Genomic DNA, 15,529 nt, shown 5'->3' with positions numbered 1-15,529 from the left:
ATGTGAAGGAGGCTTCTGATGGGCTTGGAGCAATTCTTGAGCACAACATCCAGCTTGCAGTGGCTGTGTTGACAGGAGAGGAGAAAACTCTATGGCAAATCCAGAAATTCGATATTTAAAAAAAAAAGGAAATTATTTGAGCAACAGAAAACTTCTCAATGCACTCGTAGCTGCACTGATGTAAGCCTGGGATGAAATGGTGCTGAGAGGGAAAGAACCCAGACAACTCCTGCTTTACCAGTCTAGAAGAGGGCACAAAAAATATGTTGACTGCCCAAGTTGCCAGGGAAAGCTGTAGCACAGATAAAATCAAAGGTTGTGTGATTTGTCCCTCTTGAAAGCTAACCCAGTTCATTGCATTTGCTCCAAGGCAGGATCAGCATTATCTAAACTGTCCTCCCTGGATATTTGCATAACTTGTTAAAACCCTCTGGGGATGGGACTTCCTCTCAGTGATTCTGTCATGGCTTAACCAACATTTCTGCTGTCCTTATATTCAAGCTGAAGTCATCATAAAGTAAATTTGTGTAACTATCTTTAATGCAAGGTCTGAAACAAAGGAAAATGCAGTTTATATAATGGCACTGTACCTAGAAATTTCTGGCTTCTTCACTGAAAGTGGGCAGGTATTGTCAATAAAATGAATGAGAATAGAGAATAGAGAAAATAAACCAAAATTTTAGCAGATGTGAAATTTTATAATACATTCATTTGTAGAACCATGAGGTTTTAAATTCTACCAATCCAATCCTCCAAGGTTGAATATTTTGAATTTTTTTTTTAATCTCTCAGATTAGTTCTCACAGTACCGGTTGGGTCGGTTCAGCTTGGCCATTAGAAGTGGTGTGGCGCCTTGGGAAAGGGCAGCATGGTTGGTTTCCCTGCAGCCCACTCCTGAGGCTGGTTCCCCATGGCTGTGTGCCACTCGGGGTGCCAGATGTGCCCCTGGCTGCTGGCCTTGCGTGTGAGACTCTGCTCCATAATTCATGGTCATGTGTGGCGCCAAGCCTGCTGCTGCCTGCTCGGGGTTTGACCCACATTTCACAAGGTGGTTTGGGATCCTTTCCTGTCTAGTTAAGTGGATGTACAATGTGCTGTGTCATTAATAATTTCTTTGCCGCTGAAATGTGTTTTTATACCGTGCCGTGATTTCTCATGGGACTTCTCCTTTTTTTCTTGCAGTCTGACACAAATGCAAGTTACCTGAGAGCAGCTCGAGCTGGCAACTTGGAAAAGGCTCTTGACTACCTAAAAAATGGAGTGGACATCAACATCTCAAATCAGGTTCAAGAATATTTTGGTCAAATTTTCTGGATAAATACCTTTCTTGCTGTTTCTCAGATCTCTCATTATATTTGCACTTCATGTCAAAGATAATTTACATGTTTTTTGATGAACCACGTTTACATATCTTATCTAAATAATTTTTTTTGTTTTAAACCCTTTACCCAGATACTGTTTCACTTGCACTTGGGGAATGTGCTACCTTATCTCTACCTTATCTTTCATTCCATTTGTATTGCATTAGATCATGGAACAGCACACAGAATTTGAGACCCCAGAGCCAGAATATCTTGATTTAATTCTTACTCTGTCCTTATAATCTAATTCTTGTGAAGTTTAACTAAGTCTAGTTTTTGTAAGCAGTCCTTTCAGTGGGGTGGTAATAACTTGTTTCCTCATATGCTTCGTAAGCTGGAAAACACTTGGTAATCCTTCTAATTGCTTTTCTTTTTCCCCTCCCTTTTTTTTAAACCAGAATGGGTTGAACGCTCTCCATCTCGCCTCCAAAGAAGGGCACGTAGAGGTTGTCTCTGAGCTGATCCAGCGAGGTGCCAGTGTGGATGCAGCCACAAAGGTCAGTCAAGCCTATCTGGTTGTTCCCTGTTCACACTGCTGGCCTGGGCACGAGGTGTTGGCCATGTGATTGCACACTGCTGCAGCAGAAATTGCCCATTTTCCACTGCTGGGGCGGGGAGGTCTCAATAATTGCTTAATAGAAACAATTATAGTAGATGATAATAAATGTCACAGATTGTTAGGGAGGAGATTTACTGAACAAGCTGTAGATTCCTGTTGTGGTTTCTGTCCATGCCATGTCTTCTAGAATAACACACTCATTAGAAGTATTTAGTACTGTATTCTAAAGTGGAAGATGTTCTTGAAGGTATTGTTATGTATTCAGGCTCAGGTTTTGTACTCTTTTCAAGTGTCCCTGTCTCTAATTCCAGAAAGGAAACACAGCACTGCACATAGCATCCCTCGCCGGACAAGCAGAAGTTGTCAAAGTGCTGGTTACAAATCGGGCCAATGTCAATGCACAGTCTCAGGTAAGGCCACACGCCCCTGTTTGCTTCTGCTGACACTAGGGTTGTTTTTCTCTTAGAAACTCTGATTTTAGCAAATATATTTGGTAGATCTTACCGTGTTAATGTTAGCTCTTGAAAATAGAGTTGATAGTCAGCGAGATCAACCTCAGATGTGCCCTACGAGCTGCTCCTTGTTAGAGCTGGAGGAGACAAGGCCAGAACAGGAGAGTGGGAGAGAATGTATTCAGAGGGATCCTGTTTCACATAATTCACTGTCTCAGGCTTAGCTGAGCCCATCACCTTTCCCTGTACAGGGAGGTACTGTAGGCATATGCAGAGTTTGTAAGTCTGGTTCAAGTCCTTTGAATAAATGTTTAGGTCAATTACAGAGAATTTGAAATGAGAGAAAACAGCACTGGTGCTACAAGCAAAGCAGTAGAACAAAACAGAAAAACTCTGGCTTGAAAAATGCATGAACTACAGATTGTTGAAAGCCATGTGGGTGTGCCAGCAGTGCCCTGCATGCCACCCCACTCCTGCTCTCCCTCCTCAGGGGCTGGCAGGCAGTGTCAGAGAAGAGACAGTCTTCTCATCTGGCCCAAGATTACCGTTTTGCTGTATTATAAAAATGTGGGCATAAAAATAAATGTTTGTTAAAAATTAAAGAAGGAGGTTGGGGTGTTTTATTGGTCTTTCAAATAATAGGAACAAAATGCTTAACAGGATCTATTTGGAAAATGTTAGTTATTTGTGGTCTATATTTCATGGTTTTTTTCACCTGAGGAAAAGAAATAAATTACTCAGTTCTTCTTTCTTACTCTTTTATACTAGCTCAACACAGCACTATTTGATTCCAGGAACCATATAACTTAAATTTAAAGAAAACAACAACAAAGTATTTTTAGGTAAAATCTCCCATGGCTGTTAAGAAGTAAAACAAAGCAGAAATATTTGCCATGGTTTTCCTATTAAAGAACTTAAGATGGGATTGACAGGATCTTTTCAGCTTGTGTTTGAGAACTTGTGTATTCATCCCTGAAACTAAAAATAATCTGAGATTGTAAACATCTTATATAACTGCATTGTCCATACACCCTAAGGTTTTGCCACATGTTACTCTTACTTTGCTAACATGCCAGAATTAAAGGTTTACTTCTCCCCCACCCCACTATGGAGTCTTTACTTGGAGCACCCATGTAACACCTCTATTGGCCATTCCACACCAATACCAGCTGGGATTCAGCTTTTGAGGAGGTCCCTGGTGCCAAACTGGTGGTTTCTGTCCCCAAACTAACCTGGACCAGCTTGGTCTGTGGTGCTGAGCTCCACTTGAGCTTTGTCTCCTCTTTCCTTGAAGGTAACAGCTCTCCCATGCTGACAGTTCCAGTGTTAGGCCTTCTCTAACCAAATCTTGCTGTCTGTAAAAAAGCCAAAAAGCAAACCAGAAATTTGTGCTGGGGCAAAATTTAACACCTTTTCTAAGGGCTATTTATTACTATTCAAGACAAAATGTTTTTTTTCAGGTTTGTGGCTGTCTGGCAATTCCAGCTCCCTTTTTAAAGAGAGAAACAGGTGTAAAGTGTGGGGTGGAAAGATATTTAAAACCTTACAAAAACTTAACATATGAGAAAAGGTTCTGCTCTGCCTCCAAATGCTAATAATACTTGGTTTTGAGAATTTTTGCCTATTAATTATTTCACAGAGCTTTTAGGTAGAGTTTCCTGCTTCCTAATTGCAAATGTTTGAAACTAAAAAATTAATCTTTGTTTCCAGCTGAGTTAGTAAATAGATGTAGAATAGGCCATGAAATGATAGAATACCAGACTCAATCCCAGACTGCTGTTCACTGTAATAACTTGTAGTGTGACATAGGAGGTACCTTAGCAAGTGCTTTCTGGCTTCTCTGGTTTTTAATTAAGTAGAATTTTGACTGTATGGTGACTGAACTGTTGAACCTCTGTTCTGGAGAGTACATTACACACATTTCTAACTTTGTGCTTGGGCTCTGTGAGCCCTTCAGCGCTGTGCTTGTAGCAGTGCCTGCCTGCACAGAGACCAAAATACCAAATCCTGGAGCAGCAGCAGGCCCTGCCACCTGTGCCGGCCTTGCAAACATGTGGCTTCACAGCTGCTGGGTGCCTTGCTGCTGCTGAAGTTCCTCTTGGGTCCAACATCCATTTTGTCCCCAGATGTCCTTTGCTGTGGCCTCATGTGTGTCCCTGCTGCCACAAGCTTGGCCTCAGGTCCCCTGTGCTGGGTGCTGGACGTGTGCCCTGCCCCTCTGTCCACTGCTGGGACAATCAGGTGTCCCTCAGCTGCTCCCCTGCAGCTCAGCCCAATCTCACTGCCATGGGTCTGCCAGAATGTAGATGGTTTTCCTTTGATGTAAACATACGGGCAAACTTAGCTCATCTCTTTTCAGCCCCATTGGTTTTCTGCAAAATCTAGGTCAGTGACCTGTGTAACTGTAACTGTTTTGTTCAGAATTTCTTAGAACAAAAGGTAAAAAATGCATTGCCTTCATATTAATCCCAAAAAATTCAGTTTCTCACAGGCTCTTTACAGTTAAAGCAAAGACAAAATTATTGACTGTAAGACAAAGGCATTCACCAAAGAATGAGTTAAGCTCTGCACACTCTGGTACTTGCATTGCATTGATTGAAATCAGTCACTTAAGCATAATTTGAGAGATGCTCTAATGTGTTCAGAAACACTGATAGACCTCTGTCTCAAACTGCTGAGCAGCAATGATCCTCACAGCTCCCGGTGCCTGGAATATGAAGTAGCTCAGTGCCCAGAAGCAGAGTGTGCTCAGAAGGCAGCTCTTTGAGGAGATGGAAAGCAGAAGTAGCTGGCACAAGTGAAAGGGAAGTCAAAGCTAATGGAAAGAAGAGAAAAAAATGACAATTACTCTGAGGAGTCACTGCTCTTGCTTTTGCCACAGACTTGTATTGTATTTCCCTGTCCTGTTTTGAATTTCCAGTGCTGTAGCTGTATTTATCAGGAATCATAACTCATTGCCACCAAATCATCTGTCCAGATTGATTTTTATCTTAACTTCTCAAGAGATGTGAAAGGAATTATTCTCACTTAGCTGTCGGAATTGTAGCTGGTCAGCTGAAAAATTCTTCTGTATCCTTTTAAATAATATTGCCCTTCTCCCATCTTCACTTAAGCCAGTGTAGATCATGCCATTAAATCATCTGTGAGCAAAGAGTTTTTTCACTTTTCACCTAATCTTCCCTCATTTTGCAGATCTATTTCATGTATAAAATGTTTGTGAGGTGTTTACACTCTTGTTCTGTATTTCAGAATGGCTTCACTCCATTGTACATGGCAGCCCAAGAAAACCACCTGGAGGTTGTTAAGTTTCTTCTTGACAATGGTGCCAGTCAAAGTCTTGCCACAGAGGTAAAAGTTTGAATTTGACACTTTATGAACAAAGCAAAATGTGTTTCAGCAGTGATTTCTGCCAGCTTATATCAAACTAGTCTTTTAAATACAAAATTAAAGACGAATAAAAAGCTGTCTCTGTGAAGTGTGCTAATGAATAGAGTTATGGGCTTTTCAGCAATTTAAACTGTCTCTTGCCATTTCTAAAATAAAAAAAAAATTACTTTAACTAGAGACAGTTCTAAATATAGATGTGTTCTTAGTCATAACTGCTAATCTTTCAGGTTAAATGCTCACACAGGGAAGCTGTGTCTATAATATAATAGTTCTCTGAGATTTTATTAAAAATAGTGAGCAATGAGAAGGGTGGCAGCCATAAGGCAAGAGCAATTGTTCACATGTGCTTTGGTCCAGCCCTGGGATATCAGAGAAAACCCAGGGTTATCTGGGTCTTGGGCATTTCCTGAAGTGCCTCATTACCATGGTGGTGCCCTCTCTGTGTCATCCAGTTACCCCACTGGTGCTGCAGGGAGAACTTCAAGCTGACAGAAAGATGCAGGATCCATCCTTGAAGGTGTTCTGTGATCTTTCTAGAACACTTCCTATTTCTTTCTTTAAAAAGCAATTCTAAGTCCAATACAAAATTAATTCTAACTCAAAAGGCAACCTGTGAGGAAAATAAATAACAAATATATTAATAGTTGTAAATGTATGGCATTGAGAAAGATGTTGAATCTGGTGAATTTTCAGTTGACTTATTACCAAGATTTTCCTACCAAACTGTAGAAAGGTATTTCAGTATGTGCTTTCTTTAGTATTTATTGAATTCCAATTGCTCTACTAGCACTGCTTCCATGAAGGAAATAATGCTTATTTGAAAAACACCCAGTTTTTGAAAAAATTGAAATGCACAATTAGTTTATTGCCACCTATACTTGATAGTATCACTGTATAATGGTATAGAAAGGATATCTTATTCCCTATTCCACTGTGAAAAATGAATTGCTAATGGATCAAAACAGTGTTTCCAAAATCACTAAAGTTAATTATAACTTGAAGTGTGCATCAGAACCACTTCCTGGAAATGCTCAAGGATATGAGAGTCAAGAAATACCAAAATAAAATATGTTACATCTGAAAAATTAGTCAAAAATTGTCACTTACCATGATATGATTTTCTGAAAAGAGATTTTAGAAAAAATTTTGAAGGGGTTTTTGACTATTTTTTGTTTGGTGTTGTTTTTCCTTTGAACACTGTATGTCAGTTCAGGTTGAGCTTTTTTCCATCTCAGCTTGATGATAAGGTTCAATCTAATTTTATCTATGGAGAATTTATTTGAAGATAGCAGAATACAAAACAGTAGCACCTTTATTGCCTCCTTGTTTGAGATAGTTGCTCTTATGGGTTCTTTCTTATTTTCTCTTGGTCCAAGTTTTCTTAAAAATCTGATTTCTCCCTATCATTTTAAGTGCAAGAACTTTTGTAACTAAAGGATTGCCACTTAGCTAAATACTCTTTAGAAGCAAGTATTTAATCATGGTGGTTTAATCTAATTAAAGGAAATAATTGGTTCTGTTTCCTTAGAAGAAAAGATGTTGTGGGTGTCTACACCACTTTTCTGTGCGGTGGCTGAATTTTGGGATGTGTAAAGAGAGCAGGGAGCCAAGGCCTCCAGGTTTTCTGCAGGCAAGAGCCCCCATTTGTGCCTGTACAGCAGAGCAGTATTGCCAGAGCCCTCTCTGGGGATGCTCAGGGAGGGTTTTGGCGCTCAGGGCTGCAGAGCGTCTTTCACACCCCGTGGCCCTGTGGCTGCTTGACCCCAGCACTGCTGCCCATGCCTGCCCCTGCTGCTGGAGGATGGGGAGCTGCAGGCAGCAGGGAAACCTGGTGAAACGAGCATGAAACTCCTCAGGAGGTGGGGAGGGTGTGGTGGAAATTGCTTGTTAGGTCCCAGGAATATAAGTGGGTTTTTTTTTGGATTTTCTTCCCCTCAAAAATTTTGATAAAGCTCTCCTTTTCAGGGCCCCTCCTGTTTTTCTCATCCTTGATTGAGGTGTTCTTGGTTTTGAAGCTAGAGGGAGAAATTCCATTTTGAAAACATTACTTTTCATTCCAAAGGTTAAAAAATTAACACTTCAACTCTGCACTGTTGATATAGACTGAGGATCTACCTCTTCCTCTGTCATTACTGCACTTTTATTTCACAGTTACACGGTTTCACCATGATAGCAGTAGTTGAAAAGTGAAAATATGTTTTCTTGCTAAGATGCAATGAGGTTTGGTAATACAGGTTTTGGATATATTCATTGGTAGACAAACTGAATAAATAAATATCCAAAGCAGTTTGCCTTTGTGATTTTTTGAGTGATTTATGGGTATTATTTTGGGCAAAGCTGGATGTGCTCCTGGGTTGCAGTGACAGATATTTGGGACAGAGCAGAATGTAAATGACCACTCCTTCATTCTTTAGTTTTCTAAGAATCCATAACATAAAATTAATGTATAAAGCTATAAATCCAAGACTGTACATTTATGTGTTTGAGGAATCTGCTCAAAAATCTGTTAAATAAATACCTTCTGTTTTTCAGGTTTTTTATTCTACACTATTTTGGTTATTAGCAAATGGGAAAAGAAACAACTTTTTTTTTTAAAAGGATTGTCTATCAAATTATATAAATTTTCATAAAGGGAAATTGTAGTAGAACAGCACTACATTCAGAGAATGTGGCATTCTTGATCAATTATATTATTTTAAATGTACATATATATTATGTTAGAGGATAGAGCTTTTGTTTTGTTTGTTTTTGTTTGTTTAGTTGTTTGGCTTTTTTAAAATAATCATAAAAATGTAGATTATAATCTGTCAGGAATTGATTATAATTTACTATTGAGACATCATTAGAAATTGCAATTTTAATATTCCAGCTTTTTATACCTTTTTATATAATTAAGCACATAAATATGTATCTGTATAATTAACTGTGAATTTGTGAGTAATTTCACACTTTTTTTCCTTGAGTCTCAGTCATTTGCGTCTGACAATTTTATGTTGTGTCTGGAGTGCCAGAAAGGTGTTTTGGGTATTTGGAATCTTGTTCACCAGCAGTTTGCTCCAATTTCAGGGTCATGGCAGGGTACTTTAACTTGCACTGTGTTACACTGGGTTGAATTTGGCCCATGTCTGTTCGTAAGGCTGAGATCTCTTGGCTCCCCCTTCCCGCCCCATGGAGGGTTTGGAGCATGCCTTGACGGTGCCCGTTGTGTGTTGCAGGATGGTTTCACACCTCTGGCAGTAGCTTTGCAGCAAGGCCATGACCAGGTGGTTTCCCTGCTGCTGGAGAATGACACCAAGGGGAAGGTCCGCCTGCCCGCCCTGCACATCGCGGCGCGCAAGGACGACACCAAGGCGGCGGCTCTGCTCCTGCAGAACGACCACAACGCCGACGTGGAGTCAAAGGTCAGTTGGGAGAAGCAAGGGGCTTTGGTGCTCTCAGGTGCTGGCCACAGCCAGGGGAGATCTCCCTCGGTGTGATCTGTTTGGCTGCAGTTACACAGAACTTTCTCCTCTAACACCCGATAAAGGATAACGTTTGATTTGCCTCCTTTGCCTCTTTCTCCCCTGTTCCCCTTCTGTTTAAATCAGGGTTAATTCCTCTTGTAGCAACCTTGCAAATGGAAAATAATAAACAAAATATTATTTGAATTATTATCTCGGGAATGAAAGCCACTCCTGAAAGCAGTGGTGAGCCGTAGGTACTGCACAGTTGCCGCTCGATCAGCTGTCTGTGCAATTGCTTCTTGGAGAACTTGGGTAAACATGTAACCATTAGCACTCAAAGTACAATTAGCACTTAAAGTACTCGCTGGTTCTGCTTCCACCCTGTGGAGCTTCCCGTGTGTGCCGGGCGTGCTGCCTCCCGAGCTGCCGTGCCCCACAGCCATCATGAAGCTTTCCGCACCCATGTCACCGGTGGTGGACTAACCGTGCATTTTTTCCCCCTCTTTGCTTCCCAATGTGTTAACCTAGATGATGGTGAATAGAACAACAGAGGTATATATAAATATATCTATGCATCATCACTCCTCCATGACTTAGTGCTGCTGCTTCATTTCTCCCTCCTGTCTGCATCGCATATTTTAGGATAGACACCTGCTTTAGATGAAATGAAGTAGCATGTGCTAGAGAAGACTGTAGTTTAGAGACCAGGGCTCTCTGCAGCTGGAACTAGAGTTTAAAAGTAAGAGTGAACCATTCTTGGGAACTTAACTGCCATCATAAAAGGGCTGTATTACGAGAGATGGAGTTTTCAGGGATTCTCATGGAGCATACGTTTATCAGATGTTCTAAGAGCTGCAGACAACCCTGTCATGTTGTGCATCCAGGTCTGATTCTAGGCTTCTGCATGACACTTACCTTGATGGTGTCAGCAAATAGAATGATCTGAGAGTGGTTTTACAGCTGCAAAAACTCCCAAAGCAAGGCAGTGGCAGCTAGCATGGCTTGCTAACAATTTAGAAATGCATCTAGTTCCCATAAGGTTTCATACTTTGCAGGACTGATGGAATTGCTGCATGTTTTAGCATTATTTTAAAAGGAAGTAAAACTACTTAAATATGAAAATCAGTTGAAGTAATTTTATCAGTAAGACGTCTTTTAATTAGGGTGGTAACTCATGGTGTCTGAACATAACCCAGTGTGATTGCCCGCAGTGGGAGACTGGTCCTTATGGTGCTAACCCTTGGAAAAAAACCCCATATTAATAATTTAAAATAGTCTTTGATGTTATTTTCATTTGCATCTACTTGGAATTTACAAAAACCAGTTAGCAAATACCATTAAATGACTTGTATTTGAACTTCTGCAAAGAATCTTTAAGAGATTTAACTTTCAAGATTGACATAATACCAATAACGATATTTTTCTAGTTAGAAGCTAATTTCTCATAAAAGTCAGATCATTGCTTTAATACTCAAATGTTTTGCTGCTGTTTTCCTGGAATAACTGAAAGTTTTATTCAACTTCTTTTCTTCTAGAATAATTATGTTAATTTTTTTCCCTCCTGCCTAGCAATGTGATTTTATTTAGATTCTCTGAAACACTATAAATAAACATCAGTGAGTGAAAACTAGTACAGAATTGGAGTGGTGACTTGCAGCAGGCTCCTGTTACTAGCTTTTGTCAGTGATGTGCCATCAATTGTGGAGTGCCAGTGCAATATCTTTTTAAAGTATCTATTGGTTGTGTCTTGTTTTGTTTATTTTGCAGAGTGGGTTCACTCCCCTGCACATAGCTGCTCACTATGGGAATATCAATGTAGCCACGTTGCTGTTGAATCGGGGTGCTGCCGTGGACTTCACTGCGAGGGTGAGTGCGGAGCCAGTCGTGCTCAGTTTGCTTTGTGGCCACAGCTTCTGCTCAGGGGTGTGCTCAGAGAGGCACCTCTCCCTCCCCAGCCCAGGGGCCACACAGAGCACTGGCTGAGCTGTTCTGTTGCCTCCTGGTGTCAAGGGGCTTTCCCTGGGCTGCTGAACCAAACCCGAGCTCGAGACCTCACCTCCCAGAACTTGTGCTGTCACCTAAAGGAGCTGCTGTTGTCGTGGCTCCGGCCTTGCAAAAGGTGGGATGGGATCCAGGGGCACGAATGCTTCCACCTGTAGCTGTGACATATGGCAGGAGTGGTGTGTCCCTGCTGAGTTCTCCTCACCGTGCCGCTGCTTCCAGTGAACATCAGGTGTGGTGCTGGGGAAAGCATCTGTGCTTCCATTGCATGCACAGGAGCAGGGGATTCATAAAGGAAATCTGGAACCTGGATGAGTAGGAAATGAAGTGAGACCTAGGGGTGGAGTCCGTAGTGTAAGCAGAAGGAAGGCAGGAAACAATTGAGGGAAGTTAGAGCTGGAAGAGCAGGGGAAAAACCCAAAAACCCTATCCAGATATGGATAGGGATACAGCACAAAGGATAGGGGTACAGTATGAAGAGCAAGGAAAGGTGATGGTGCCAGGCATGAGACCAGATAAATTAATAAACCCCAAAACAAAACAGTCTGAGGCTCTGCAAGGCTTTGGCTCACCAAACCTCACCCAAACAAAGCCAGGGAAGAGATGTGATGTGATCCAGGAAAATAGGGAGATAAAATCAAGGCATTCAAAGTGAAGGTAAATGCTGATGTAAGAGTAAATAGGCATAAATTGGCCATGAATAAATGTTGTCTAGAAATTTAGATATTTCCTATTAAATATTATTAATTAACTTTATTTAATTAATAAATGCTTAATAATGAAAATATTAGATATAAAGACTTTCTGGAACAATCTTTCAATTAAAGTAGAAAAAGTAAAAAAAAACCCCAATGTAAATTCAAGATTATATTTATGGGGGGAATTATGTCACGTGAATAATTCAGCAGCTCCTCTTCTGAGATTTTGATCATGTGCTATGTTTATTACTTTTGCAAGAAGAAAAGTTCTAGAACACTGCTAAGAGCATTTGCACAAAGGGAAAAGTGAATTTGCAGTATTCTACTTTAGATAGTTTGTATGGCTAAAAACTTGAATGCTTCTGTAGTTAAGGCACATATTTACGGGCAGCAAAGTTTTTCTGACCAGCACTGCAAAGCCCTTGCTCTGCTTTCATTGATAGCATTGACCTCTGATTTCCCAGTCCTTTAGCTGACCCAAGTAGAGCATTAAGGCATTTCATAGCATCCCAAGCTTTGGCATTGTGGGTTTGATAAGCCCTAATCACAGAAGCAGGGATGACAAATGGGGTCTTGGGTCAAGTCTTTCCCACTCAGAAACAAGATTAGGGATTAGCAATGCTACTACATTAGCAATTAGCAGCATTTAGTGCCAGTGCACTAAATACCATCTGCCTATGCTTGTTTTAATGGCATAATAAGTCTTAGGCTTCAGCAGCTCTGTTTTGGATTAAGGGCACTTGTGGAGAGCACATCCAGAGTGAAAAGGTCATTCTTGCCTCCTCTTCAAGATCTGGGCATTCTGAATTCTGCCTCCATTGGTTGTCATCATCAGACAGAGTTGTGGGCTGGCTGGGGAGGTGGGGATGCAGTGGCATCAGCCTGGGCTGAGGCTGTGGCTCAGGGAGCACTGAGCTCTTGTTTGTGCTTGTGATACTGGGCAGGGGCATCCAGAGAGAGACAGAGCTCATCTCCACTCTGTGGCAGTTGCAAATCTAGATAAAGTTGTTGTGACAGAAAGAATCGTAGCATAAATAACAGTAATATGGAGCTGAATGTTGTTCTTTAGTGCTTATCAGGCTGCAGGGGATGAAAGCACTGCAAAGGAGGATGGGTTGGGTTCTGGCAGAGCAGTGGATTTGTAGGCTAACAGAGCATTTCCAATTATCAGCACCAAGTAGCAGAGCCCTTGCTTGATCCTTGATTACCCAAATTGCAAAACAGGTACTGAAAATGACCCACCCACAGGTACAGCCTGCTCATTGCCACCTCATGGCCTCTTGTTTTAATTTCTGAAAGTGCTATCCACAGTCTGCTGTCTTCCCTCTGCAGGAAAGGCCCTTATTTGAGTTGCTGACAATGTGAGATGAGCAACACAGCAAAGATATGGAAGGGCTGTAACCCAAATAAAATATTACCATATGTACTGTAGCTCTCAGAAGTGCAAAGAGAAAACTTTTAAGATGGGGGTGTCAAATGCACTGTGCATTTTTGCTTCGTTCCCACTAAATAAATAGAAATTAATACTGCTTTTCTATCTCTCAGTTTATGTTCAGACTCTTCAGGAAAGTACGAATTCTAGGGAGGGGTTTGAGCAAGAGAAGAGGATTATGGCAACAAAAGAAGCTTGTGTGAGCAGGGTAATATGAAGACAAATGTGTGACAAATAGCTATCTGCCATCTGCCACTATCAGTGTAGGCAGGGAGGGGAAAGGTGGAGGAATGTGAATGGATGTGTAGGATGAAGGCAGAGCTGTAAGGCCAAGGGCAAGGGTGGTGAAAGGATGTGAGGAAAGGAGGGCAGCCTGTGGCAGAGGAGATCTCCTCAGCTGCTGTTCCCAGCCAGTTTCCAAGAGCCCTGAGGGAAGGAAGAGGCTCCAGCAGGGAAGGCAAGGAAGGAGATGAGCTTGCTGCTGGCTCTCAGTGTGTGGGCAGGAGCACAGTGGTGCTGTGCTCTAAGTAAATGATGTCCCCAGTGATATTCAGGAGCAGCTGCTCCCTCAGCCCCGCTGGTACACACCTGCCTGCTCTCAGCTGTCACATATTCCCTTGGACCCTCTTTCAGTGCAGCCAGGGGACAGGCACAGCTCCAGCAGCTCTTACAGGTGTCACAGTGCCTGCCAGCCTGTGTCCCTGCTGACTCTAGAGGCTGGGGGTTGGAAATGTACCTGCTTTTACAGGTTTGCACTCCTGCAGTCCAGTGACTGAGGTCATGTCAGCTCTTCCCATGAGCTGCATTAGCACTTCTGTGGCTGCTTTCTCCTCTTGCCTTGCTGCAAGGGAAGGTGGCACAGTAAACTCCCCATTGGGATGGATGGAAATAATTTCAGTAAATCACCTTCTGATGCCCTTTATTCCACCTATAAACAAGGAGGCAGCTCTGGGAGCCATCCTAACCTCATTCCAAATGAAACAAAATCTCCTTATTCAGCTGGATGTTTGCCATTTGGTAACAAAGCAAAAACAATCATTCCAAATTGCTCGACTTCTTGGGCTCACACTCAACAGGAAACCTGTCACAATTACTGGCAGGGTAGGCATTGCAGGGTAACAGGCATTTTATGACTACTCATAATCCTTTTCCTGTAGTACGTTATGGTGTGTCCAGCTTCTCCAAAATACTTCAAATACTTAATTGCATCACCATATTTTGCTCTTGCTTAATTGGGAGACAATCACACAGAAACTAAAGAAGTGGAGGAGGAGAATAAAGGGTAACTGAGGGTGAAGTCTGCCTCCTTTCTTGGCCAGATTAACACTTTAAAGAAGTCACTGCTTGGGCTTTGAAGGATTACAACACCTCCAGGCACCCTTCTCTTAGCTGACAGTGTGATGAATCCCAGTTACAAACTGAAAGGTAGCCAGATACCTTTGAGTGAATCTATTTTATCAATTTTTTCAACAGGAAAAACAAATTCCTGTCATTTTAAAACTATTGTTTATCAGCCACTTGTGCCTTTAAAACAAACTGTATCCGATGTCTTACCTGAAGTTTTAATGATTTAATGGAGGTGTTACCTAGAGTGTTAATGATTTAATGGAGGTGTTTGGAATAAACTGGGCATTTTATTTAGGTAAAAGTTATCTTTTGGAGGTTCACACAGTCTTCAGATAGCCTTCTTCTGTATGAGATGGTCTTCCAGTGGAAAGATCTGCTTAGCCCAGGTGAGGAAATGCCTTTGAAGCTGCACCTGTCTCTGAGGAAAACAGTGCTTAGAAAGGAAGGAAGGATCAAATTCTCTGCGGCTTCCAGAGCAGTGGCTGAGAGAAACCTCTGTGACCCCCTCATCCACTCTGTGCTTGAGCAAGTCAGAAGGTGGAGGCAGCCAGGGGATCCTCTGTGTGAAGGTGACCTCTCCCTGTATCTTTCTTGCCAAAGCAAACGGGAGGAGCTCCTCACTGTGCCATAAAACTGCACCCAGCCCTGGGAAAGCCTTCCTGATCCACAGCACTCCTTATCCTGGAGGAGATCTCAGTTCCACTGGGAGTGGGCTTTGCCTGCAGAAAGTTTGCTTACTGAAGGTTAGGAAAGGATTTGGTGATTTTGAGGGTGGTGTGAGGACAGCATGCATTAATGATGACCCTGAGGCTGAGGAGCAGAACACCATTAGCCCATCAGAAAGGGCAG

At 41.9% G+C, this 15,529-nt stretch overlaps 1 protein-coding gene across 26 annotated transcripts in view; it reads left to right on the top strand.

Annotated features, from left to right (window-relative positions):
* Nucleotides 1-15,529, top strand: part of ANK3 (ankyrin 3) — a 281,101-nt gene that overhangs the window by 143,877 nt on the left and 121,695 nt on the right. For 18 of the 26 annotated variants that reach the window (XM_064717331.1, XM_064717333.1, XM_064717332.1 and 15 more), the window contains exons 2-8: nucleotides 1,183-1,284; nucleotides 1,760-1,858; nucleotides 2,232-2,330; nucleotides 5,622-5,720; nucleotides 8,975-9,160; nucleotides 9,731-9,754; nucleotides 10,970-11,068. In XM_064717331.1, the coding sequence (XP_064573401.1) occupies nucleotides 1,183-1,284; nucleotides 1,760-1,858; nucleotides 2,232-2,330; nucleotides 5,622-5,720; nucleotides 8,975-9,160; nucleotides 9,731-9,754; nucleotides 10,970-11,068 (708 nt within the window). The remainder of the gene's footprint in view (nucleotides 1-1,182; nucleotides 1,285-1,759; nucleotides 1,859-2,231; nucleotides 2,331-5,621; nucleotides 5,721-8,974; nucleotides 9,161-9,730; nucleotides 9,755-10,969; nucleotides 11,069-15,529) is intronic. The other 8 variants (XM_064717334.1, XM_064717337.1, XM_064717336.1 and 5 more) reach the window with 1 other exon arrangement.

The sequence above is a fragment of the Zonotrichia leucophrys genome, chromosome 6, assembly GCF_028769735.1.
Source record: "Zonotrichia leucophrys gambelii isolate GWCS_2022_RI chromosome 6, RI_Zleu_2.0, whole genome shotgun sequence".
NCBI lineage: Eukaryota > Metazoa > Chordata > Aves > Passeriformes > Passerellidae > Zonotrichia > Zonotrichia leucophrys.
Note: the sequence above shows the minus strand (reverse complement) of the source record. Positions and strands in the feature narration are given on the sequence as shown.